This window comes from Tetrahymena thermophila (genome assembly GCF_000189635.1).
Source record: "Tetrahymena thermophila SB210 genomic scaffold scf_8254575, whole genome shotgun sequence".
NCBI lineage: Eukaryota > Ciliophora > Oligohymenophorea > Hymenostomatida > Tetrahymenidae > Tetrahymena > Tetrahymena thermophila.
In genome coordinates, this window is record NW_002476346.1 from 53716 (window position 1) to 80900 (window position 27185).

General features: G+C 24.2%; 5 protein-coding genes across 5 annotated transcripts; 1 reads left to right on the plus strand and 4 right to left on the minus strand. All coding sequences in view use genetic code 6, as the record gives it.

Annotated features, from left to right (window-relative positions):
* Window positions 1-886: 886 nt before the first annotated feature.
* TTHERM_00961880 (translation elongation factor EF-2 subunit) lies at window positions 887-3427 on the minus strand (the record flags this gene model as incomplete). Its single annotated transcript, XM_001020227.1, has 1 exon — window positions 887-3427. One exon carries the CDS (start codon window positions 3425-3427, stop codon window positions 887-889), a length of 2541 nt encoding a protein of 846 aa, XP_001020227.1.
* Window positions 3428-5780: 2353 nt separating this feature from the next.
* TTHERM_00961900 (cyclic nucleotide-binding domain protein) lies at window positions 5781-8756 on the plus strand (the record flags this gene model as incomplete). The annotated part of the gene is made up of 4 exons (XM_001020229.2): window positions 5781-5828; window positions 5892-6099; window positions 6146-6867; window positions 7062-8756. The coding sequence occupies 4 exons, from the start codon at window positions 5781-5783 to the stop codon at window positions 8754-8756; spliced, it is 2673 nt and encodes an 890-aa protein (XP_001020229.2).
* A 1557-nt stretch (window positions 8757-10313) lies between these two features.
* TTHERM_00961910 (S1 RNA-binding domain protein) lies at window positions 10314-17483 on the minus strand (the record flags this gene model as incomplete). The annotated part of the gene is made up of 9 exons (XM_001020230.1): window positions 10314-10650; window positions 10713-10987; window positions 11041-12022; window positions 12079-13676; window positions 13795-14517; window positions 14783-15688; window positions 15778-16569; window positions 16831-16956; window positions 17040-17483. The coding sequence occupies 9 exons, from the start codon at window positions 17481-17483 to the stop codon at window positions 10314-10316; spliced, it is 6183 nt and encodes a 2060-aa protein (XP_001020230.1).
* Window positions 17484-18479: 996 nt separating this feature from the next.
* Window positions 18480-22106, minus strand: TTHERM_00961920 (hypothetical protein; the record flags this gene model as incomplete). The annotated part of the gene is made up of 4 exons (XM_001020231.2): window positions 18480-19389; window positions 19442-19484; window positions 19534-19937; window positions 20632-22106. 4 exons carry the CDS (start codon window positions 22104-22106, stop codon window positions 18480-18482), a joined length of 2832 nt encoding a protein of 943 aa, XP_001020231.2.
* A 3741-nt stretch (window positions 22107-25847) lies between these two features.
* Window positions 25848-27097, minus strand: TTHERM_000961929 (EF hand protein; the record flags this gene model as incomplete). Its single annotated transcript, XM_012798621.1, has 5 exons — window positions 25848-25871; window positions 25925-26049; window positions 26098-26733; window positions 26917-27018; window positions 27079-27097. 5 exons carry the CDS (start codon window positions 27095-27097, stop codon window positions 25848-25850), a joined length of 906 nt encoding a protein of 301 aa, XP_012654075.1.
* Window positions 27098-27185: the final 88 nt, after the last annotated feature.

Consider the following 27185-nt stretch of genomic DNA (forward strand, 5'->3'; position numbering starts at 1 on the left):
ATACTATCTTTTTAAATTAAGACCATGCTTTAAATTAATTACAAAAGATTTCAATTAATACCAATCATATATATATATAAATTAGGTATGAGAAGGGGAATATTTTAATAGTAAAGTACTTTTTGTTTTAAACTTATTTAAAATAGTAATAAAAAACTCTAAATAGTTCCAATAATATTCAGCAGTAGGGTTTATCATTTTATTTAATTTTTTATTGAATGAACCTTTCTGAAAATATATAAATAGTTTTTTAGTATTGATAGTACTTTCCATCATTTCGGATAGACCTATAAATTTAAAACAATAAAAAAATTTATCAAGTAAATCATCAATACCTTTTAAATATTGATATATATTAAAATCAAATTAACTCTTTATGAATTAATGAAAAATAATTCAAAACAAACTACGAATGAAGAATAAATTTACAAATAATTCCTCTTCTCGAATTTTACCAAAAAATATTTTTGAATAAATTAGCAAATAGAATTTCGAGTTTCCATTTTTTTAAATTTATGAACTAATAGAATCTAGATATAATATTTTTAGTGAAAACTTTATTTTATTTATCTTTATTTCGTTAAATTTCTATCAAAATTATTCGAATTTTATCTATTCGTTGACAACTCTGAATTTAATAATAATTTTATCAATAACTCTTCTATATAATAATCTTATTCGTAGGATATATGTTTGTATAAATAAAAAAATTCGATCTTTAAATAGGAAGAGGGATAATAAGTTAATTTTAAATTTCCTTTTTAAGTATATAAATTATAATTATTAGGTAATTCATTTACTTGCATTATAATATAAAAAAGAACAAATAATTATACAAATTATATTTAAATAAGGACAAAATAATTAACTAATATTATTTAAGAGATCAAAGTTTATCAAGATAATAGTTGAGTTCTGGTATTTTAGCATTCAAACCTTTTCTTATTCTTATTTCATTAACAATCTTACCTGATTCTGATTCTGGGTCGAGTGGATTACCCTAGACTGCTTGCCAGTGACTGAATGAGAGAGCTGGCATTGCCATACCTTAGGAGACTGACTTTATAGCTTGGTCGAATCCAAAGCTTTCAGATACAGGGATGTAGGCTTGAATCACGGTAAATATATCATCATATTCTTCTCCTAAAACTAAACCTCTTCTCTTATCTAGGAATTTATTGAGGAATGCATATATAGGTCCTTTCCTTTCATCTGGAGTTTTAATGTTGCATAAATAAAATGGTTCCAAAATTTTAGGTTCACTCACATATTAGCAAGCCTTAAATAGCCTTCTAGCTGCTGGGGTTATTTGATTGCTTCTGTGATGAGCAGGTTCATCGTGTATTATTACATCCATTATGTTAAAGCGAATATTTCTAAGAGGCTCATCACACAAAAGACCTTCCTTAGTACACCATTCGAAGGCGGTTATTATAGAAGGCTGAATTGCAGGCATACCTTATATACCAACTGTTTGGTTTACGATGCAATTAGTGGACTCCTTTTCTAGAGGACCGAAGCACCATATACGCTTTGCATCTTCTCTTTCCCAAGAATAATCATTCACCAAACTGTTAATCATTTTTTAGTTGTTAATGTCTTTAATATTTATTTTTTTGCTCACTATTGCTGATCCTAATTCTTCATCAAGTGGTTCGCAAGTACCATACAGATGATTAAGCTTATTTTCAGTCTTAGCTAGGCAAGTTTAAGAGCTCTTTTCAGCTATTGTTTCTCTGTAAGATACAGTGGGTTGAGAAGCAACAATATTAATAGAGTTGTGGGTGAAATCATTCAGTTTTTCTAAGCAAATTTTAATATGCAATTCACCACTACCAGCAACAACATAGGATCCTGTATTTTCTTCAACTTCTACTTGAACAAGAGGATCATATTTTTGAAGCATCTTAAGACCTTCAAGTAGACGTGTAAGATCTTGTTAGTTAGGAGTATTGACAGCAACTCTCAATATAGGTGAAATCGTGTACTTCATGTTTCTGATATTATGTGCTGTTTCTGAAGTTGTAAGAGTTCCTGTTTTAGTAAGAGCGTTATCAACACCTAAGATGAGGACGGTACCTCCAGCTGGTACTGATTCGATAGGCTCATGCTGTTTACCCATCATCAAAAATGTATGCTAGATTGTTTTGATAAAGAGATCTTCTTTGCTTCCAGGTTTATAGTCAGGACCTTAGACTCTGACTTTCATGCCTTGAGATATTGTGCCACTGAATACTCTACCAAAAGCATAAAATCTACCAAGATCTTCAGTTTAAACCATTTTTGAAATATAAACCATGAGAGGTCCCTCAGAATTACATTCTCTCATTGCTGCACAAGCCTCATCACCAGCAGGTCCTTCGTAAAGATACAAACTACGATATTTCATAGCCTCTTTTGGTGAAGGTAAATGATCTTAAACCATTTCAAGTATGGCATCGGCTAAGGGTAACCAAGCCCTCATAGACCTCTTGATTCTCTCTTGAACATCAACCTATTTGAGTCTTTCTAATTCAGCTGAAGTTAGAATGGAAGAAAGGTTGAGCTTTTCAACCATCTTGGAAAGAGTTTCAATTTCTGCGTTTGAAGAGGCTGAATAGTACTTATCTAAAGGAACTAAAACGAATTCAATGAATGAGCGACTAGCTTTCTTGTTTTAGGTATTAATGCTGATTACCTCTGAGGTGAATTATTTTGTTTGAGGATTGAAGTAGTTGTCTCCCCATAATTTAGTCATTAAAGTTTCTTCCTTTGTTGAGAATTTTTGACTGTAAATTCTAGCAAAAGTCTTTAAAGTAAATCCCCAGCACTGTTTACCAGAAGAGAAAGCAACATTTCCAAGTGAGGGATCTAAAGTGTAGCCTCTAATAGAGTCATTTTCGTGCATTTCCAAAATAGAATTAACCTTTGCTATGATCTTTACTAATCTCTGATAAATATTTTCATAATCATCCTTAAGCTCACTAAATAGTCTGTCTAGCTTATTAATTACAAGAACGGGTCGTATTCGTTCTTGGCAAGCCTGCCTTAGAACTGTTTCTGTTTGAACAGCAACACCTTCAACAGCATCTACCACAACAAGAGCTCCATCAGTAACTCTTAATGCAGCAGTAACTTCACCAGAAAAGTCAATATGACCTGGAGAATCAATCAAATTAATGATACTCTCCTACTTGGTCACAGTATTTTGATAGTATAAGGAAACTCCAGTTGACTTAATGGTGATTCCCATTTTTTGTTCTTTTGGGTCAGTATCCATCATGCAGGCTTTACCAGCGTTGCTTTCTGAGATGATACCAGCTCTAGCTAACAAAGAATCAGTTAAAGTAGTCTTACCATGATCAACGTGGGCTATGACAGACATATTTCTGATTTGATTGGGGTTCATCATGAGTTCTCTTATCTTCTCAATCTGGAGAGTCTTCATAATTTGATATTTTCTCTTAGGTGTTTTTGTAATTAATTAACTAGCTTTTTAGCTTTTATTAGTGATTGTTGTTTTTGTTTATTAAATTATATCTTAATTAATACTTTAGTAGTGTGTTTTTAAATAAGATAAATTTTGAATTTTTTTTTATTAAAGATAAAATATTAAGATTGGATAAATACTGAAACAAAAATAATTAATACATTCATTAAATTTGATTAGAAATTAAAAAATCAAAAGAACCTTATCTCATCAAAATATTTCTTCCAATCAAATTTGATTAGAAATTAAAAAATCAAAAGGACCTTATCATTCATAAAAAAAAGTAATTAGTATAGACACATACAAAATATATACAAAAGAAAAAATATTAACTCTTGATAAACACTGAAGTAAATATAATTAATTCTTTCAGTTACAGTAAATCCTCATAAATTCTCACCAGCATAAATTTTCACCATATTTTCTGAATATTTATAAATAATACAAATTTGTTAAAAATGATTTTTAAAAAATCTTAAAAATTAGCCCTCCAAGGGAAATACTTGTCAAGCAAAAAAATAGTAAGGCAGAAAGAATTTTTCTACCTACTGATTTAAAAATGCTCTGATGATAAACTAATCAATGTAAAATGAGAATTATAAATAGGATAATTTAATATGTGTAAGTATACTATTCTAAAATTCATTAAAAAATTTGGCAAAATTAAATTAATCAATAAAGAAATAAATTTGACAATATTTAATAGTTTTCAAAATTCAAAATTCTTTTATCTTTTAAACAAAACTAAAGTACTCATTATTAATAATTTTTTTCTAATCATGCATGTATATACTTAATAAAAAATTAGATAAACAAAATTAGTAATATAAATAAGTCTAAATTTTTTATTCTAAAACTAAATTAAAATGAATTTATGACTTATTAAAATTATTCAACACATAAATACTAACTAAACTTTTTATATTTATTTAATTTATGGTGAAAGTATAATTTTATTTCTTTTTTGAAAACAATTAGTAAGAAAAATTGAAATATATTAGAGTTGTTTTTCAGATATAATAGAAATTTTATTGATCTATTATCAAAATAGTTTATTTTAAATTTTAATCAGATCCATCAACTATTATGTAAATATTTAATAATCTAATTTTGATTACAAAGTAATCAATAAAAGATCAGAATCCTAAATAGGATAATTTAATAAGTGTATGTTTGCTATTTTAAAATTAATTAATGAATAAAATTAGAATAAGAATTTTGCAAAATTAAACAATAAAGAAATTATAGTTTTCAAAATAAATATTCATTTATCTTTTAAAATAAATCTAAAGCAAAATTTATTAATTTTTCTGATCTTACTTATTCTTTAAACAAAAATAAAGTTAAATCTATTGATTATTAATTATTTTTTTCTATTCATACACTTATACACTGATAAAAAAAATTAATTTTTTAAATTTAATATTTTTAAAATAAGCATATACCTTAAATATGTTAAATACCTATAATGATTAAAAAAAATTGTTGAACATTACTAATAAAAAGCTTATAATAAAAAAAATAAAAGATATTTATTTCATATTTTATGAAAACATTTATTTAATCTCAAAACTAAGCAAGAATTCTTCATAATTTATGAATTAAAAATATTTAAATTAGAATTATTTCAATTTCATGTAAAATAAAAATAACCATTCAAAAATTAAAGAAATACTTTATAAATAAATGGTAATGAATTATTTATATTCAATCACAAACAAAAGTATTTGTTATTTAAAAAGAGATAAATTATTTATGGGTTATTTTTTAAATTTAATTAATTTCCAATCTACTTTTAAGGATCATTGATCACAACTTTTGGAGCCTTCTCTTATGGCATTCATCACTCCCTTTTTTCACTTGAAAATTATTGACAATCAATACAATTTATAAAAATTTTAGAAGAAAATATCTTCACAAAATTAAAAACAAAAAATAAAGAATTTCAAAAAAATATATTAAAATAACTTAGATAAATTTAGTATTCAAGAGTATCATTAAAGTTTTAATTGTTGACTGCATAAACTAAAATTCAAAAATATATTAAGTTTTATGAAAATAAATTATAAATATATTAGTAATTAATTCTTTACTCAAATCTAATAATTAAGTCACATACTTATTCAATAAAACAAGTAATTTATTTCCAGTAATTAGATTTGATATTGATCACATAAAATAATAGTTAAAAAACTCAAAGATTTAATTTTGATTTTTAACTTTTTTGATAAATACTAATAATCGCTAACGCAAGTCAGATAAATAATTTAGATTAACTTTATTAAAAGGACTCTAAATTTTAGGGTAAAAAATGTTAGATTGTGGTAGAGATATAGAGTTAAATTCTAAAGAAATTTAAGTAAAGAATTAAAAATAATAAAATGATTTTATTGCAAGTTTTTTTATTTGTTCGATTAAATAGTGGTTTATTGATTTGCTGTAGATTCAAGAAAAAAAGAGATCTGAAGATTTAGTAGCTGAATTAGCGCAATTGTTTCAAAGATTTCATTTTTTTAAAGAATTCATAGATAACAAAGATATTTATGAGGAAAGTCCATAAGTAATACTTAAATGCGCAAAGAATGCATTTTATACTAAGTTCTAAGAAAATATTTGCATACAAACTTCAGGTAAATTTGAAAAATAAATAATTTTATGTTTAATTTTTTGTAATAGGGACAACATTAAAAAGAATGTATTTCTTGATTCGTGGAAAGATAGGAGTTTATGTGAATCTAAAAGAAGAATGTAAATCTTAGGAAGAAATAAAAGAAAAGGAGCTACAATAAGAATAATTAGATACAAATTTAGTAAATTCTAAAGATGATGAATTAATAAATATTTAAGAAGGAGAGTTAGTTGAAGAAAAATATATAAAGAATTTAACGCTGATAGAAACTTATTAGCCTGGCTATCACTTTGGAAATTTAGATTTATTATATCAAAAAAAGAGTAATTTATATCTGATAGCAGCTGAAAACTGCGAGTTTGCTTGTCTAGATAAGAAATAATACAATCAATTTATTAAAAAATTTGATGAAAGTAGGACTCATTTATTAATGTAGGAAATATCTCATTCATTTCCTCACTGGAGCAAAAATAGGATTAAAAATTATTTTCTTAATTTTTTAGTCTTAAAATTTAAAAAAGGGGAAACAATTTACTCAGAAAAAGAAGCACCTCTAGGTTGCTATTTAGTAAAAGAAGGCAATTTTACTTCTTACCAATTTATGCGATTGAATGATGTAGACAAATAAAATGAAGAAACTACTCATTTTAAATATAAAAAGAATCTTTCTTAAGGCTAAGTCGATAATTTCGATGAAACATAATCTTTTGAAAAAACTATAACAAATAAACAAAATTAATTGCATACTTCACCTAAAAAGCAAATACAAGTAAATTTATTTTTACTATTTAAAAATACTACAAAATTATTAAAAAGAGTTACTTTCCTTTATTCAAGTAATAAAATTCAAAAAGATTTAAGAAAAAATTGATAATATTTTAAAAGTAAAAATAATTTTTTGTTTGGTTAATAAAAAATATATTAAATTTTTTAATAAATAATTTTTGTTGAATTTGAAAATAGTTGTTTTGCTTAGTTAAAGGATAAATGTTTGGAGAAGAGGAGATTTTATAATTTAAAAATAGAAATTTTAGTGTAAAGTGTGATAGCATAGATGGTATCCTTTATTTTATAAGGAAGAAAGATTTTTTATAAATAATATATGATGATCCTGAATAAAAATATGAATTTTAGTCTTTGGCATTTAATAAAAAGCAGCTACTGAAAATGAGGAAAAAATAGATAAAGGAAAATATCAGCTAATATAAGTCTTACTTGTGGGAGGACAGAATGAAAATAGAATAAGAAAATAAGAGTTTAATTTATTTAGATGCTAATAAAAAACCAAAATCTAAGTTAGACTTAAATGAATATTTAAACAATAGCAAACAGAAAGATCCAACAATCAGGAATTAAAATTCTCCCATTAGAATTTATTCTCCAAATGTGGCACATAATAAAAGAAGTTTAAGCTTAGGATCTTTGCTCTCTCAAAATTTAATTAATTAAAAATCAATGGCTTTTTAAACACCTTCTAAATTTAGCGAAGAAATAACTGATACACAAATGCAACATTCATAAAGATAAATTCACTCAAATAATATTTTAAACAGTGTAGAAAGCGAGAAATTAATGATTTAGATAGAAAAAATTCCTACTCGAATATAAAGTTTATAAACACTCAACTCTCCTAGGAGTGTTGATTAATTTTAACAAAGCTCTTTTGCTTAGGTGAAAACACCAAAAAAGAAAGGTCAAGAGTTAAAACTTAACTTTAATCTGCCTATTCTAAATTTAGAAAAATTGAGCCAAGAAAAACTGCTTGAGTATTCCCCTAGAAGGTATCTCAATAAAAATCTAAGAAATTCAAATAGATAAAAAAAAAGTTAAAGCGAGCATATTACAGATTAGAATGATTAATATGTATCCTTGGATAGTAGTAATAACTTTTGTACTCACAGAAGTGAAATTAAACACAAAATAATAAAAATTTAATCAACTGGAATCGATTAAGAGACTCTAAAGAAATCTAAAAACATTTCTTAGTAGGTAGATAGCTTGATTCTGTCTTAAAGATATAAAAATTATCAATAAACACTAGACTTTTTTAAGAATTATAAACCAATAAATGCTAGAAATCTATACAAAGATGTAGTAAATGGAGATAGTTTTAACAATCTCCTATAAATAAAATTAGCTGAGAAAAACAAGTTATAAGAAAAAAAAGAAAAGACTTTCAATGTTATTTAACTATAATAAGGGTTAAAAAATATCTAAAATCTAACTAAAACGAATGGTCTTTAAAATATGTTTAGTTAAAATCAAATACAGTCTTCAAATTAGCTCATTTAAATACAATCATTAATAAAATTAGATGAAGAATAGCCAGAAATGGTTAGCTCAAATAATTCAAGTATTTAATCGAAAATAATTTTGCCAATTTAATCTTTGGGAATTTCAAATTCTAAAATATTTGACCTTAAAGAATAAATTTCGTCAAACCGCTAAAAATCAAATCAATTCAGCCAAGTCGATTCAAACTAATTTGCTCTTAAGAAATAAATAAAACAAAATAAAATTAATTAATAGAGCAATATGATAAATAATGTAAATAACTTTACTAGATTAGATAATGCTGCAATATAGTAAAGAGATTCCATTTAACTTCGAAAAAGCAGTCTAAATAAATTAAATAAAATTCTTCAAATATAAAATTGATTTTTATTCATAAAAATTAAAAAAAACTACAGTAGCAGATTCGAATCTGAGAGGGCAAATTCAAAAAATTCTATTTATTATTTCTCCTGAATCACTTAGAAAAATAAATTATCAAAATTGATTGAACTGAATAAAATATTCTTTTAATAAATAAAAAAATAAATCTAAATTTAAAATAATATTTTACAGGTTCTCATAAGTTACCATATAATTATATTAATTATAAAATTCATATATCAATTGATTCCAAGTAGTGCATCTATTTAGGAATCATTTTTGTATAATATTCAAAATTTCACTACTTATTAATTTTAATTTTAAATATGATATAGATTTTAATATTAAAAATTTTTATTAAATACTTAGATTAGAATTATGTATTTTTTAAATAGGGTAATAATGAAATTATTTGTTTCTGGTAATATTTATTTTTATGTATTTCTAGAAATGGAATAATCATAATTATTTTTAATTATTCTTTTATTGATTTAATTAATTAATTTTTTTTAAAAGAGAGTAAAAATGCATATTTAATATTATATTCTTCTTATTATATTAAGATATATTAAATTAAATTTATCCATTTTTTAAATTATTTGGTAATCGTTTGAATGGAAAATTTGATTAATTATTATTAATTACATTAAAGAAGCACATTTATTTCTGCTATTTATTTTTATATTAATCAAAATAAAATTTGACAAATATTATAAAAAATTGCAGTTTGTTTTTGCATCTTAAATTAAAAATTAGTAAATAGAACATATTTTTCATTAATTTCTTATTATTTTACTGTATTTTTACTTAGATATTTAATATAATAAATATAATTCAGTAGTTTGAATCAAAATACATTGTTATTTAGAAATTATTTCATATGATGTTATATTTTCTTTTTGATTAAAAAAACAATTAAATGATATCAATATATTTTTTTGAGTTACATTCATTTGTAAATTATATTCTAAGATTTTAAATATGGAAACTTTATTTTTGGAAATGAGTTATTTAAATATTAAGATAATTTAAATTTTTTTCAAATAATATATTAAATTATTTTATATTAATAAATTAAATTTCTAAATAATTTTATTTTTTTTATGATAAGTTTTTATGAAATTTTATTTTGTTAATCAAGATTTATTATTGATTTGTTTATCTTTATTTCAAAATTAATAATAAATTATCGGTTTTTGTTTTTTTTATTTTAGCAATTAGGAATATTTTTATTTAAATACTTTGTTTTCTTATTAATGAAGAAAAGTTTTGAAATAAAAATTAAATTTAATATTTATTTGAATTTGAAAAGGTAATTTTTGAGGACAATAATTACTTACAATAAGAATAGATTGATAATATAATACAATTAAAATATTTTATTTATTTATTTATTAATATATTTTTTATTTTTCTAAAGCTTTAATATTATTTTTTGTTTATATTTTTTATTGATTTATTCATTTTTGTTTATTTGATATTTAATTCTATTAATTAATTTTATGAATCACAATTGGAAGAAAAAATTTTCTTTTATCACTTTTAAGAAGTTTCTTTCTTTCATTCATCGTCTTCGTCTTCGATGTCATCATCTATATTTTCAATTTCTTCATCACCATTTTATTCTTCAACATCCATTTCATTTTATTCTTCTTCTTGTTCGTTATCTTCATCTTAACCAATAAGAGATTGGACGTATTCAGCAGCCTTTTATTTAACTTCTTCAACTCTTTCAGTAGTTCCTTTGGTAGCTTCGAATTGGAGATATTTCTTGAAGAAGAATTTCATTTATCTGGGCTTGAATTACATAGTTATGACACGTTCAAATAAGTTTCTAGCGCTTTCTAAGGTACCATACTTCATTTCCATATCGATGTAAACATTCCAGATATCAGTTCTGTATTAATAAAAACAATTAATTAGTTTATTAAGAATATGTTAGTTAATTTTTATAATTACCTCTTAGGATAGTTGGCTACAACAGCTTCAAAAGTGGTACGTCCTGTTTCAGCTTGCTTGCTTTGATATTAGATTTTAGCATATTAAGAAAGGACAATAATGTGTTTCTTCTTCTTTAAGCAAATCAAAGCTCTCTTTAAAACTTCTTTGGGATCGTGGCTTTAGTTGAGTTTATTTTCTTGTTTCTTTTCAATCATGCTGTCTCTGTATAAAATGACATTTTTAACGTGTTCAATCCAGCACTTGCTTGAGTGTTTAAATTTAGTGACCATATTCTTTTTTTTTATATATTAAATTTAATTCAAATAAATTAATTTTTGTATTTTACCTTTGAAAGTTGGAAGAGTAATTCGTATTTGCTAGAATCTCTTCTGTAGATTTCAAGTAACTTGAAGTAGACGTCTTTGGGCTTGCAAGAAGCTTTAGCTCTTTCGAAAACCTTAACTAGAGCCTTTTCTTCACCAAAGTTGTGTTCTAAGTTGAGATAAGCAGTCCAAATGTTTAATTTTTCATTTTCATTCTTGAAATTAATAACTCTAAGAGCTCTTTCGGTGACTTCACGAGCAGCTTGAATTCCTTCCTTTTCAATGACGAAAGCAATGAATTAAATCCAAACATAAGAACTATTAGGATTCTTCAAGATGAGTTTTTCGTAGTCATCTCTGTTTTCGGGTTAAGCGTTTTCATCAATCAATTTCTTTTCTTATTCTCTGATTTCTTCTTCTTTTTTACGCTTGATGATTTCTTTTTATCTTCTTGATTTCTTCTTGTTAGAGATGATGTCTTCTTCACCGAATTCTTCATCGAGTAAACTTTGTTCACTCAAAATGCTTTCATCATCTTCACCTTCATCATCATCACCAGCTTCTTCGTTACCTTCAAATCCTTCGAATTCTACTCCTTAATTAGCAATAAGATTTTATATTTCATCTTCATCTAAATCGGATTTGTTGTCTTCATCATCTTCCTATTCTTCGTCTTCCTCTTCCATTTTTTCTTCATCTTATTCAGTTTTATTTTCTTGGTTAAGAGCATAGTTTTTAGTAATTTTAATTTCAGTTGTCTTTTCATCAGCAACCTTTGCAGTGACATTGATTTCATCTACGGATTTGATAAGGAGATCCAAATGGCTTTATTCACTTTCTTCCTTTTCAGCTTCTTCAACGTTGCTGTACTTATCAAAGACGAGCTTTTCAGTGCTCAAAATAATCTTGACCTTAGGCTCCTTTTCGTACTTAATAACCTTAGCCTTCACTGCAGAACCAATAGGGAGAAGTTTTTCAACATAACCCATTTTTTCTTCATCGGTGCTATTCGTTAAAATTAAAAATTAATAAAAATAATGATTTTTTAAATAAAATATTACAAATCAGTGTCATCCTTATCAAGAGAAGCTCTAAACTTGCATCCTCTTATTGAAACGGAAGCTCTGCCTTAGTAGTGACCAACGACAGTACCATAGACGGTAGCACCAACTTATAATTTGCTGTCATCCATGGAGTAACCGTATTTAATAACAGATTCACGAAGAGAAGCTTCAATTTTACCATCTTCCTTAATTTAAATGATTCTACCAACAACAAGCTTATTTTGGTAGAAATGAGTTTAAGGCTTAGCAATATGTTCATCGCTTAATTCGTTCAAGCTTGCTCTAACAACAGTGTCTTAACCAATCTTAATAAAGCAACCCTTATCGTTAGTTTAGTTGATGTAACCAACAAATACCATACCGACCTTAATAGAACCAGGACCGAGTTTAATAATTCTATTTCTGAGATCTCCAATCTTTTCGCTATCGGAGAAGTACTTTTTGTAGTTAATAGTGGTTCCATTGGGACCTAAAGAGTTTTTCCAGTTTTATTCATTAGTAACTGAAGAACGGAGAGAAAGATATTTGTGATCACCTTCTTCAGCAATAACTCTAGCCTTAACAAAAGAGTTTATTTGAATGGAAGAAGAGGCATTAGCAATCCATTCATCGCAGATTTCAGTAATATCAACATTTCCGAAGAGATTATCGCTGATTTGAACACGGAAACCATTGTTGTTTTTCTTAACAATCTTAGCTGTGACGAGATCTCCAACCTTGATAGAGTCTTTCTTTTCAGCAGATTCATCAGCAGACAATAACTTAGGAGAAAGTTAGATGTGCTTGAGATCGTTTTCTTTGGATGAAGATAAAGAAACAATTCTGCATTCAACTATGGAGCCCTTTTTGTATTTCTTCTTAATTTAGTTAAGATCTTCAGCGTCGAGATCGAAAGCGCTGAAGTAACCATGATGATAGTTGGATAATTCAATGTAAACAGGGTGAATTGAAGAAGGATCTGTGCTTTTTACAACACCACGGTGAATTTAACCAACACAGTTTTCTCTGAAATTATCAATGCTCATAGATAAAACTTCACTTTCTTCAAGTAATGTGCTATTCATGTGAGCCTACTTAGTAGTTAAATCAATCTATAGAGATTTGTCTTTCTTAAGATAGAGAATCTTGCAATCAATTTGTTAGCCTTCCTTAAAAGAAGCAAATTATTCAGCATCTTGGCATTATGATTTATGTAATTTTCCATAAAGTTTACCCTTGAGTTAAACAAAGACATTGAAGCCAACAGTCTTAAGGACTTTACCAACAACCTTAATACCAGGTTTAAGAGTAATTCCGCTCTTTTCTTCGATAGCTGTTCCTTTATTTTGTTAGTTAACCTATTATTCGAATAAAGGAATATAGTTGCTTCTTAAAGCCATATTGGTAGATTAAGCATTCTTATGAGTCTTTTGTAATATTTCTTTGTTAACACACTTAAGGTTTTTGATTTTTTATCCGAAAAGCATTTCTTCGTGTTCAAGATTATTAAAGTTAGTCATGTTAACGTAGCAAAAAACTTTAGGAGCCTTGGTGATCTAGCAAATAATGTATTCGCCCTTCTAGCAAATGACAGTTGCATCAATAGTTTCGTTATTCTATTAATTAAAAATTTTTAAAAATTAAATATCAATAATGAACTATTGAATATTGAAGGAAAGCTAAAAAAATTTTGAATAAAGTTGTTTAAGGATTTATAATAAGAAATAATAATACTTCTAATTCAAGGAATTTGTCTAAGTTGAAGTTGTTGCTTTGTAAGAGAGTGGTCAACTTGGTATTATCATCAATGGGACTAGGAATAACATCAACCATTTGCTTTTCGAAATCAATGTCTGTGATTCTGCAAAGGAGAGTTTGACCTTCAGCCAAAGTGCTTCTAGTGTTAGCAACGTGCTCGTTCATAATTAAACCTGTTAAAGGTGAATCGTTAACTTTAACTACAATACCGAATTCTTTGACAAGTTCAATGGTAGTGTTTACGTAGTTACCAACTCTATATTTATTCCATGTTTTTTTGTGTTCACCTTAAGTGAATTTCTTGTTTAACATGTATTCGTCATTAAAATATTCAATGAATCTGTTGAATTAGCTGTTAATGTGGGCTTGTTTCTTGAAAACAGCTTCATTTTATAAGCTTGCAGTGATTTTATCACCTTCAACATTTTTAACAAAAACTAAAACACTGTCGTAAGTTTGGAATGCAGCGTGTTCATCCAAATTTTCCTTACCAATGAAAAATTTAACTCTTTCATTGAACTTAACCAAGACACCTTTACGGGCACCTCTATCAATGTAAGCAGTGTAGATATTATTAGCCTTAACACTTTCTAAAGAATTGGGATTCATATTGCTCAAAATGCTAGGCTTAGCAGAGACAATAACATTCTTGTTTGGCATGATATGAATAATTTTACATTTAATTGTTACTTGATTACCCTAATTTTATTAATTTTAAAAACATTAAACATAAAAAACTTTAAATTAAAATTATTTATTTTTAATAAAAATTTAAAAATCTTTTCATTTTCAGTGAATTTCTTAAATAAGAAATTTCTAAAATTTCCAAGATTTTTTATTTTTTAAGTAATTTAAACGCATTATTTTAGATGCTAAAAGTTATTTGCTTTGAACTAGGTTAAATTAATGCTAAATTTTTTCTGATATAATTAATAAGAGCTTTTATAATCTTAAATTTATTTACCTTGTTAGGAAGAGTTCTGTAGTATTAGTTGAGAGATTAGTAGTGATTTCTAAAGTCTGATAAGTGCTCAATAGCAATAATGGCTCTGTGTTCCTTGTGGTAAAGAGTCAAAACGTCTTAGAGAGCTTGATTGTTTTCGACAATATATTCCAAAACATCTCCAACATTGTGAGAGATATTTTCAACGTTTTCATTGATTGCTTAGAATTCGAACAAAGTCTTTCTTGAGGTGTTCTATGAAAGCTTTTATTTTTATAATTGAGAAACTCCTTTTTCAGAAATGGAGAGACCAATCTTTCCTTATTCAGCATTAACAAAGGCAATATAAACTCTAATAACTTAACCAACTTTGTATTCATCACGACTGTGTCCGTTAATTTCTTCTATGTCCTTAAAAGTGAGTAAACCAATGACATCGCCAAAGAATTAAACTATATAGCCATATTCAGTTTTTCTGGAGATAAAACCTAAGTAGGAGTCGCCGACTTGGGCATTGGAGATATTTTTAAGAATTTTGTCATCTTCTTCATTCAATAATGCAGGCTTGATGGTAAAACGAAGAGTCTTATCAGAAGGATTAACACTCATAATTCTAACCTTAATTTTTCTACCTTCCTTCAAGTTTTTAGGAACAGGACCAGCTTTGGGAATATCAGCAGTATTGTAAAAATCAACTAAACCTATCATTTTATCATTAACTGCTACTTTCAATTTATATTAATTATTGGCTCCTTAAATGATCTTATCGATTTTTGCACTAAGTTGCATGCCTGGTCTTAGATCATTCCAGTTTGTTACACGCTTAACTAATTCTCCCTTAGCAGTGATAATGGGAATTTATTCGAAATAATTAATTTCTTTGATTTTAATTGCATCAGTGTAGGTTTAACCTTCTTTCAATTCTTCCTAATTTATTGTAAAAAAAAAAGCTTATTTATGAAAAATCTCGTTAAGAAAAATATTTATTAAAATTTTTTCCAAAAAATAGAAATTACTTTTTCAATGTGAGCCTTGTGCAAGAATGATTATTAAATATTAGAATTATTTGGCTTAACGAAATAAGAGCCACCGTATAAAGCTTTAGTAACTACGAAGCCATCAGTGAGAACATCACCAGTAACGATTGAATTATCTTCATAGGGCTTTAAGTCAATATGAGCTTTTTTAACTGATAAATTGATTTGCTTTTGGTCGAAATCAGATGCTATAATTCTTGCTAAAAGCTTTTCTTTCTCTTTGTAAGCCGAGATTTCCTTGTCAAGATGATCTTCGAAAATAAAACCAATAAACTATTTGAGGAATCTAACAATCAAACCATTGTTCAAAACCTTTAAAATGACAGCATTGACAAGGTTACCAGGCTTAGCTAAGTGATGTAAATCGGCACCATCTTCAATGTCAACTTCGCCGCTAACAACAAACTTTCCTTCCTAATCAGAAACCTTTTGACTTAAATGAACTAATCTCTTCTTTTCTTCTTTCTTAATAACTCTGAACATATAAACTCTACCTTCTTCTAAATCCTCAAAGTTATTAGCTTCATCTTTTGATAAAAAGCCAAAGTACTTCTCGCCTCCATTGAATTCAATCTTGGCACCGTGGTCTTCTTTGCTTGAAACAAGACCTGGTAAAATCATATTTAAATGAATATCGCTAATTTAAAGTCCGCTATTGACCTTAGAAGTCTTAATTGAAACATTCATGTTTCCTTCCTTAATGCTAGGAACTATTTCACCAATCAAATATTCACCTTAATCATAAATTCTTAAATCATTTTCTTCCTTGCTCTAATTTTATATGAATAAATTTAAATTAAATATTGAACAAAAGTATAATCTTTAAATTTTTGTTCATATTAAAATCTTTAAATAAACGAAATAGCTATTTCAATCTGTTGCATTTTATATAAATTTTTGATTCAATAATAGATAAATGATAGTTATTCATCATGACCTATTTTGTTTTGCAAATAAGTAGAAGATGCAGCAAATTCAAGAACTATTCGATTTTTTTAAAAAAATTATCATAAAAATAAGATAAAAACATACTGCTTCTGTAGCATCAGCAACAGTGACGAAAGCCTTTTTATTTCTTGATAAGTTAACAACCATATATTGTCCGTTTGAACCATATTCGCTGACAGCAGTTAAAACTTAAGTTCCAGGAGAATATCTCTATTATTTAAACAAGTAGAAATGAGTAAGTTTTGATTTTGAAAAATGTTAGAATTAAAATGGTAAAAGAAAGAAATTTTTACAAGGACTGGGACTTTTTCAAGTTGAAGTAAAGCATATTTATTTTAAATAAAGAAATTGCTGAAAGACTATTCACCAGCAGTGAATAAGCCTGATTCTCCTCCGAAAATGTCGTCGTCAGCAGATTTTAATTTTTTAGACTAACCTCCCATCATCATTCTTTCAAACTCGTCATCTGAATTTATAATGTCACTCTTTTATTTTAAATTTTTTGCTTTCTTGGATGGCTTCATAACCCTGTTGTTTTCCTTAAGAATGGGCATTTTATTAAACATTTGCTCACCATCTGCGTCTTGAGCACCATCAAAATAATCTACTATTTCATCTTTAAATTTGTTTTCCCAAGCTGGAACTTTTCTTTTGGGCTTGTCTTATTGATTTTATCTACCGCCCTTAGCTGGGTGTGGTTTACCCTTTTATTATGATTTATTATTTATAGGAGCCATTTTAAAAGATTAATTATGAATAAAATTTTATAATATCTTTATTTGGTTTATTTGTTATTTATTGTGTTTTATTTATTATATTCTTTTTAACCTAATAACAAATTTATTAATTTTGTATCAAAATCAAGCAATATTTAATTAAACCCTACTAATTAATCATAACGATATAATTTTTTAATTTTATCTTTCACACAAGTAGCATTTCATTTCATTTTATTTCAATTAATTCATTTCTTCAAAAAATTTTATTTTATAATCTATTTATTTATTCAATATGTTTTTTTTCTTTTCATAATCACTAATATTACTATTACCATCATAAAATCCTCGCTATTTATTTTTTATAACATTAATCCATTTTATAAGTCTTTGTCTCACAGTATTTTCTTCTACTTTTAATACGATCAATTTAAACACATAAATAAGTGACTAATCTTTACTTTTATGATTCCATTTCAAATCAAAAAATTTATTATATTTTTATTTATTTATTTATTTTCAGGTATTTTCTGATGTTAGCAAACATATTTCCAAACAAAAATAAATATTTAATTACCTCGAACAAATAAATTAAATTATTTAAAATATCTTAAAAAATAAACTAATTTAATTTTTTTATTTAACTTCAACATATAAATTAAATCATTAATAATATATTTTATAAATAAATTGATTTTTTAAATCAAAATTTATTTACAATTAATTATTTTTGTAAAATTTTTAAAAATGATTCAAAAAAAAATAAATTATTTTTTTAAAAACTCTCTTTAAAATTTATTTTGATTGAATATTTTTTTAATAAATTGAGATTTATTTTTAAAATTTAAGTATAAAATAAATTATTTCAAAAATAGTCATTTTTTTTAAGTTATTTGCTTGAATGTTTATTTCAATAAATTGATTGATAAAATAATAATTACAAAAGTTCAAAAATATTAATAAATAAATAAATTTATTCTTAAATTAGGAAAACAAATAAGATTTTTTAGTTTTATTTCAGTTATTTAGTTTCAAGAAGTTTTTTATATTAGTATCATGGATGTGTCTGTTTTTTTACATAGAAAATTTCAAGAAATCAATGTCTAGGATATCTTTCATACTTCCTATTTAATTTCCATTTAAATTAGTAAAGTCTAATGAGGAATTGCTCTATATTTTATTAATTTGCTATTCAAGTTCTTTGTTTTCTTTTTTTTGTATTTTCTTCTCAGACTAAATTGTAGTTAACATATTAAATAGCTAAGATTTTTAAGGAGATACATCAAACTAACTATCTAAGGTGTGTGATGATTGATATTTAATTATTGTAGATTTTGTATTTTTGTCGTTATTTTATTTATCTTTTAACTTTTATGGAGTAAACATCTAGCTGTGAAAGCTATTAATTTTATTAAAATAGATATTTTAGCTCGATTAGCTTTTTTTGTTTTAGTTGTTTCCAAGTTTTATAAATTTGCTTTGAGTTTATGTTTATTTGTATGAAGGAGATGCTAACAAAGATGATGCTTTTGAAGGTATTTATTATTTTTTTGATTAATAAGAGTCTTTTATCATATGATAATTGCTCAGACTTTTTGAAGTGTTAGGAGAATTAAGTGCAGACTAAGGAATATTTAAATTAGAACCTGACTGTATTTTTGGGAGTTCCATGCTCGATAAACAAGGTGCACTGCTCTTTTTAGCATTAAAGTGATTTATGTTTTAAAGAACTTCTTTTTTTAGCTATTCTTATTGCTTTTTTAGCTGCTGTTTTTCGAATAATTCTTACTTTTTTTATTTCTCTTCTTCAGTAAGATCTACTTTAGTAACTTGTCTAATATATCCAGATGGAGTTTAATAATAATAGCTTTATTACTTTTACTTGCCATTATCCGGTTCCTTAAAATCAATTAGTCTTAAAGAATTACTTTTTTTTAAAGATTTTAATTGCATTTAAAAAATAAATTAAATTAAATTACGTTGTGATGATGTCTCTTGTGGAGAATCCAACTTGTTTTCCTTCTTTTTTTTAAATAAAAAATTAACATAGCAATGAAAAAACTAATTTTACCTTAGCATGTAAAAGTAGAATTTGATTAGCTGTCTTGTTAAACTGATCTGTGTGATTGATGATTTAAATTATTTTAGATGGGCATGTTTTCATCAAACAACTCATGAACTGTTTATTTAGGAGAGTCATCTATGGAATTGCTTCTTACTATATAACCTCCATTAGAATATTCTAAATTAGAATTTACTTTGCTCTTTACATTTTTCATTTTATTTTTAGAAGGAAATAAAACATCTATTCTATTAAACTCTATCTCATTATTTTGTATTTTTTTTATAATCTAATTTCTCATTCTTTCTTTTTCCTATTTCCTTTTCATAAGAGCATTAGCCCACTTCTACTTAAACATGTTCTCATTAAGTCTCTTTAAAGTTTTCTAAATATGAGTAGCCTTCTCAACATATCTAATTTATATTATCAAAAAAATTAATTTTTCAATTGAACATCTTAACAATCAAGAAATTTTTTTAAAAAAAAATAAATTTTAAAAATTGTTGTAAATAATAAAACAGAGATTTTAGTCTTTCTATATTTCTTAATAAACAAAACAAAAATTAAATCAATGTAAAAAATTATCTTAAATAACTCAGATGAAAATCAATTAAGTAATGATCTTTTTCATTTATTGATATTTTGTTAAATCACAAAATATATTTATTTAGCTAATCTCTATCTTAAAAAAAGATATTTATACTTGAAAAAATATGTTTGAGCTATTAAATAAAAATTATATTTGCTAAATGAAGATTTAAAGCAAAATAGCAATTAATTAAAATAAGAATTCATTGATTTATTAATTTCTTGAGTTTTTATTATTTAAATGAACTCAAATAATATTTTTAGTTCTACAAATTTTATTTTTAGAATCATTCATAAATTTTTATTTGAGCTAATTTTTTTTGTGTTTTAACAATATATTTTTCATTGATTAATTCAATTTATTTCAAGATTTTAGAAAATAAATTTAAATTGATTTTTTTTATCTACAATTTGTTTAATTTAAAATGAAATTCTTTAATTAATATTTAAAGTAATTAAAAAATATCAATTAATGAAATTATTGTTTGAAAATTTTAATATTTGAAAAGTATTTTTTACTCTTGGTATTGGCTTTTTGCATCTAAGTTTGTATGCTTCAAATCTATGTTTAAACCACCTAATAGCTTTTCTGTGATGCTTTTATGCTCTTAGTTTGCTGCTTGAGGTTCAAATTTTTATTTAATTTATAGATTTATAAACTCTTGTATTTATTCACTGCTGAGATGCTCCACAAGTTAAGGGTTTTTATATAACTAATTCAAAAGTTCATATTCATATTTCTTTTTTTACTGCTCAAGTAATATTTAATCTTCTTCTCTCGCTTCTTATTTTAGCTCAGCCAATTTCTTATTTTCTTGAAGAATTTCCTTTAAACATTCATAAAATTAATTTTCATCAGTGTTGTCTAAAAATTCTTGAGGATCTATCATTTAAATTACTTCACTTATATACTTAAACATGTTTTTTTCTTAATCTATATCATTTAAACTTTTATTTTATCTTGTATGATTGACCTTTTTTGATTCTACTACATGTTTGTGTGCTCTATCTAGTAGCAAATTAACATTCTTATCAAAATTAGGATTTTCTACATTAAATTTCTATCTAATTTAATCCTCTTTGGATATTGTTTGGTCTTTTTGTGAAGTAAAAGACTTGTCTTAGTCTTCTTCTCCTTCTTCATTGTCCTCATCAGTGCAGTTATCATACATTTTACTTCTTTCATTAAATTCTTATTTCTCTTTAATCTGATTAAATTCTTCGTTCCATTGCTAATTCTTTTTCATATTAAAAATCAAATTCTTCTTGTTCAAAAGATTCAGATTTTAAAGGTACTACTTTGTTTCAATATAAGTACTTACTCCTTTAAAAAGTTAAAGTTTCTCATTAAAAAGTTAGTCTCGTGTTTTGTGAACTATTTTTAGTTTCTTATTAATTGCTTAAGTTATAGTATTTTGTCTCATAAGCTTTCTTTTAATAGGAATAGTGTCTGAGTTTTGAGTCTAGACAGTATTAGTATCTTCTGAAAATTTTATATTTTTCCCATTTTTAGAATCAAGTTCATTAACTTTAAAGGATGTCTAACTCTTCAATTTTTGAAACGAAGGGATAGCGAGAATGGAGTTTGCATAGCTTATTGTATTAGATTTGTTTTCATTGCTAAATATGTCTAAATTATTGCTGCTAGTATTCTTCTACTGATGCTATTTAATGATAAAATTTTTAAAATCCTCAATCATTTTATTTTTATTTTCAGCTTTCTACTTTTCTATTTGGTAAATCTACTATTTTTAGCTCTACGGAGACTCATCTTCATTATCACAACTTGATCTATGGCTAATAATATTAATTAAACTATCCTATTTTTTTATTCCATTTGAATGCTTTGTAACACTTGTAGTATTTAAAGATAATTGCAAATTTCGACTCTTCTCATTTCCAAATGACTGTGAAGGCTTATGATTTGGCATCAAATAAGGGTTCTCATAATACTTCTTTTTGGAGTCAGAGACGTTTATGTTCGAGACCGACATTAATAATTGTTTTTTGTATAATTTGCTATAGACTTTTATTTTAATTAAATAATGTATTATTAATTGTAAACAGACTATAGTTTTTAACTAACAACACTGGAAACCCTTTAATTTTAGTGGTAAAGAAATTTCATCTAAATCTTTTATGATAATTAATATTAATTGATCTTTATATTGAATTTTACATATAATTTGTTTAAGAAATTTTTTCTTTTCATTTTATCATAGCTAATTTAGTTAAAAAGAATTTAATTGACTGCACACACAAAAAACTAAATTGGTTGATTACAAAATCTTTATTTACATTTTTCATCAATAGATTTCAGATAAAAACAAACCTCGATCCTTTTTGCACACAACTTATTAGAGAATAGAAAAAATCGTATGAATATTAGTAATTATTAAATATTAAAGATACTGGATGGATACTTTCTCTTAATTAAATTAAATAAATAAATAATAAGAGGCTAATATTTTTATTTGAGCATTCAAAATATGAATTTTACAAACTTACTTAATTCTTTCATTTTTAATGATATTATTCAATAAACCTTTTATTTTAATTGGAAAACAAATACAAAATTATTAAGCTTTTTTAGTTATTTATAAAGACTAAAAATAGTTGAATTGCCTCAAAAAGTTTTTGATATTTATAAGGTATTTTGAATATTTTTGCTTTTGATTTTATCATATTTTTACTGGAAAATAATAAATAAATTAAAAACAATGGTTTTTTATTAAAAATATAAAAATACCTTAAATTAAATAGATTATTTTATAAATACAAATTAATTAACTTTGAAAAATAAAAAAATGCTACAAATCTTAATAAATTTATATAAACTACAAATTAAAAAAAATTAATATTGCTTCAAGAATGTATCCTTTTTAATACTTTAAAATTTTAATTTAAAAAATTTATTCTATTTCATATTAAATTTAGTATCATAAAATTTTAATTTCTAAAATCGGCCAAATAAATTAATAAATAAATAAATTATTTTATAAAAATAAAATTAATTAACTTATGAGAATAATTTTATAAAAATTACCTATTAAAAAATATAATTTAATCAATTATTTTTACATAATAAAATTATTTTGAAAAATTTTTTGATTTTAATATAAAAAATAAAAATAATTAACATTCATATCTTCAATAATAAAAATATGAAAACATGAATCACTAAAAAATAAATAAAAATTTAAATTAATAATTCTGTTTAAATTAGATTAATAATTATTGATTAAGCTCATAATTTACTTATATTAATCTCTTGTTTAAATTCTAGAATTTCCATGAACTAAATTTTACTTAATTTAAAAAAAATAAAAAAATTATTTAAATTATTTATGTCATAATTTAAACTATCTCTTAATCCTTAAATGATATTTTAACTAAGTGGAAAGTCTGCTAATTAAAATTCTTTTTTTTATAAATTAATTTACATAATTAATTATCTCATACTAGGACTATAACTAATTTTAGAATTATTAAATGTGCTACCTTTAACAGCCTTTTACTAAATATTTCCAAATCCATTACTAAAATAATATTCATTATGGTCTTTAACTACTCCTAAGCTAATTTAAAATAATTTTTCACTTTACTAAAAAGGTTAAAATTTAATTTTGATTGTATAACTTGCACATGGTAGGATAGGGTGTGAATTTATAATACATATATTCTCATATGGTTATTGATTAGTAATTTGTAAAAGACCATCTTTATTAAAATCTATTATAGTATAGACTCCACCTTTAAAATAAGATTTATTTATTAAATTTTAACTGACTCGTAAAAAAGAATTCATTTCATCTTATGTTTTTTTTATATTTTATAGAATTTAAGCTATATTTTCAATTGCTTAGTTTTTATTTTCACATTAAGTTTTAGCTGATGTGAAATCAATAAATTAGGCTTTAATATTAAAGGTTTGTTTACAAATTTAAAGATAATTTTCGTTATCTTGTTGATTGTTATTTAATTTGAATTATGATAATACCTAAAATAATTTTTATTCTAATTACTATAAATTCTAAAAAATTGTATCATCAAATTTACCAAACGATTAGCTTATTAATTAAATCAAGATATTGATCATATCTTTTAATTTATTCCACAAAAATAAATTTGGGTATTCAGTAAAGTTACATTCTTTAAGTAAATTTTTTATTTTTTCTGTAATCTCTTCATTATTTTAAAATTATTCATCTACGAATTTTCTAAATTCCTCCTCTCTTTAATTCTATTAGAAATAATAATCCTTAAACAATGCTTAGAATTTTTCTTTTTGAGCTATTTCATTATATTTTTAGATTATTACTTGTTTTTTCAAGAATTTTTAATCTAATGAAGATAATATGGTTTTTTTAATGCTTTAAATATTTGAAACAATTTCATTTTAAAACTCATTAAAGAACTAATTGATATCTTCATATGCATTTTCTTATGAATGTCTTTTATAAGATTATTATAAGTCTTATAACAAGTTAGGTTAATATATCGGTGGCCAATTTTATAAAATATCTTCACTAGATTCTTTAATCATTTCTTGACACAAAATTAATTATTCTCCCTGAATATCTAAGGCAGGAATACATTTATAGCAGAGTCCCAATTTATCAATTTAATCTTTTTGTGATAAAAAAAGATTAATGTATTCAATTTCTTAATTTTAGTGTGTTGCACATCTCCTAATTTGTTAATTTTACTAAATATTAACTAAGTTCATTTTCAAAAAAATCAAATATGCTTGTTTATTTGGTTGAATTAATTAATTTAAAAATTTGTAGTTTCTGATTTCTACTTTTCTTTCTAAAAAGTAGTTTATTCATTTACAAATAAAAATTTTAAAAACTTAGATCTTCTAAACCTTAAACAGATTTTATAAAAAATGATAGGAATGACCAAAAAATATTTATAATTTGATACATTCATTCATTCACTATAAATTATTAATAATTCAATAAATGTTTTAAGTTTTCTTTTAAAAATTAATAAAAAAAAACTTTTGGTTCAAAGATTTTTAAATAACTAAACAAAAACAAATAATAATGTATATAACAATAAATTAAAGATAAAATTTTTTATGCTATTAATTCTGTGAATTATTAACTCTTTTAGGGGGGAGGGAAAGGAGGATCAATACTATAAAGACAATTAAGTAATGAATGAAACTTTCGTTTTCATTCAATCTAACTTAGATTCTATCTATAAAAACTCCCCTCCCCTTCAGAAAGATTTAAAAATATTTTATTTATTAATCTTAAAATTGAATATAAACTTATGATAATTTTAGACATACATTTTCAAATATCAAGACAAAACAATAATATAAATTCAATTATAAAGCAATATTTAATATGTGAATGATACTATTGGAAATAATCATTCAATCTTTTGGTTTAAAATGTTAAATTCTTTAAAAACTTATAATTTCAATAGTTTCTATATGCTAGAAGGTTATAAAAAATGTTTTTTATTCAAAATCATAAATTTTAATTTTTGATATGTTATCATGATTTGGAAAATCATAAATTAAAATATAATTATTTTATTAATCTATTTTAAATTCTAAGTCTCTCATTTTAGTATCAAAGCTAATTTCATTATCATTTATTTTAAAACCTTTCATATATTAGCATTAGTTATTAGGTAAATTAGTCAAAAAATAATTAGGTGAGAAAAAATCTTGATTTTAATTTTATTAAAGTCCAATAATGTAATTATATTTTTTTTCATAGCCTTTAAAAGGAGTTATTCTAATTTTAATTATATAATCATAGTTAGATTATATTATTTAATTATAATAAACTTAAGTTATTTCTGTTTGTGATAAATTGATTATCTTTAAAATTTAATTTTCATCTCTACTAAATTAAGTAAGGATTTAATTTTCAGGTTTTTATGATTCTATAAATTCACAAGATTATGTGAAATCTTAAATATATTTTAATTTTTTGTAATTCTAAACAATTTATTATGTACACTGTTTATCGTTATTATTTTAAACTAATTAAAATAACTTTTACATTTTTTCATTCTCTTCAATTTTTTCATTTTCATTTAGCATTTATTAAATTAAGACCATTTATTAGAAATCTAATTAAACTCTTTCTTTCAACTGATAAAATAAAGTATTTAGTTACTAGTTATCATAATCTTGAGCAGCTTAATTTTTTTATGTTTGATATTTAATCTGAATATTTTTTTTTTCTTCTTAGATATCTTTATCCTAACATTAATAAGTTTTCAATATATCCAATAAACTTTTGATTAAACTAGTCAATCTGAATTTCATCTGTTTGACTATTTGTTTTCGATTTTAATTTTAGTAATAACCTATAATGCACTCTCCTATACTATTTATAATTTAATTCATCTATTTGTTTAGTTCATCAACTAATTCTAATTCATAAAACTAAAGCTGTTTATCTAAAATATCTTATAAAATTTCTTCGTTTTAATTAGATTTTTAGAAAACTTCATCTATAAACTTTCTTAATTCGTCGCCATTATTATCATTACTATTATAATAGTTTTTAAAAAGCTATTAGAGTTTTTGTTTATCAGCTATTTAATCATATTTATTCAATATATTTTCTTCTTCAATACTCTCTTACTCTTAATATATAAAAAATTATTTTTTTAATTTAGAAATGTTCTACAACACATCTTTCTAAAATGTTTCAAAAAAAGTAGCTATTTTTTCAGAAGTATCTTCCCTTTCCATAAATAATTTCTGAAATTATTTTGTTATTTACTTATTTTTTAAAGGAGGCCAATTCAAAACTATATCTTTATTACATGCATCTAATAAATCTTCTACTAACATAAGATTATTTCCTGCGATATTAAGATCAATAACACATTTAGTGCACAAATCAAGCTGTTGTGATGAATCATTTACTAATTAAATATATTTTACTTGATAGCCATCATGTAATTTACAAATTTTATTAAATTAACCTACTTATTATTATTCCATTTATAAGCTTTTTTTAAATATCCTTTCCTAAATAATTATCTAAATTAAATCTTTGAAAGTTATTATTTTTTAGTAATTATTAATTTAA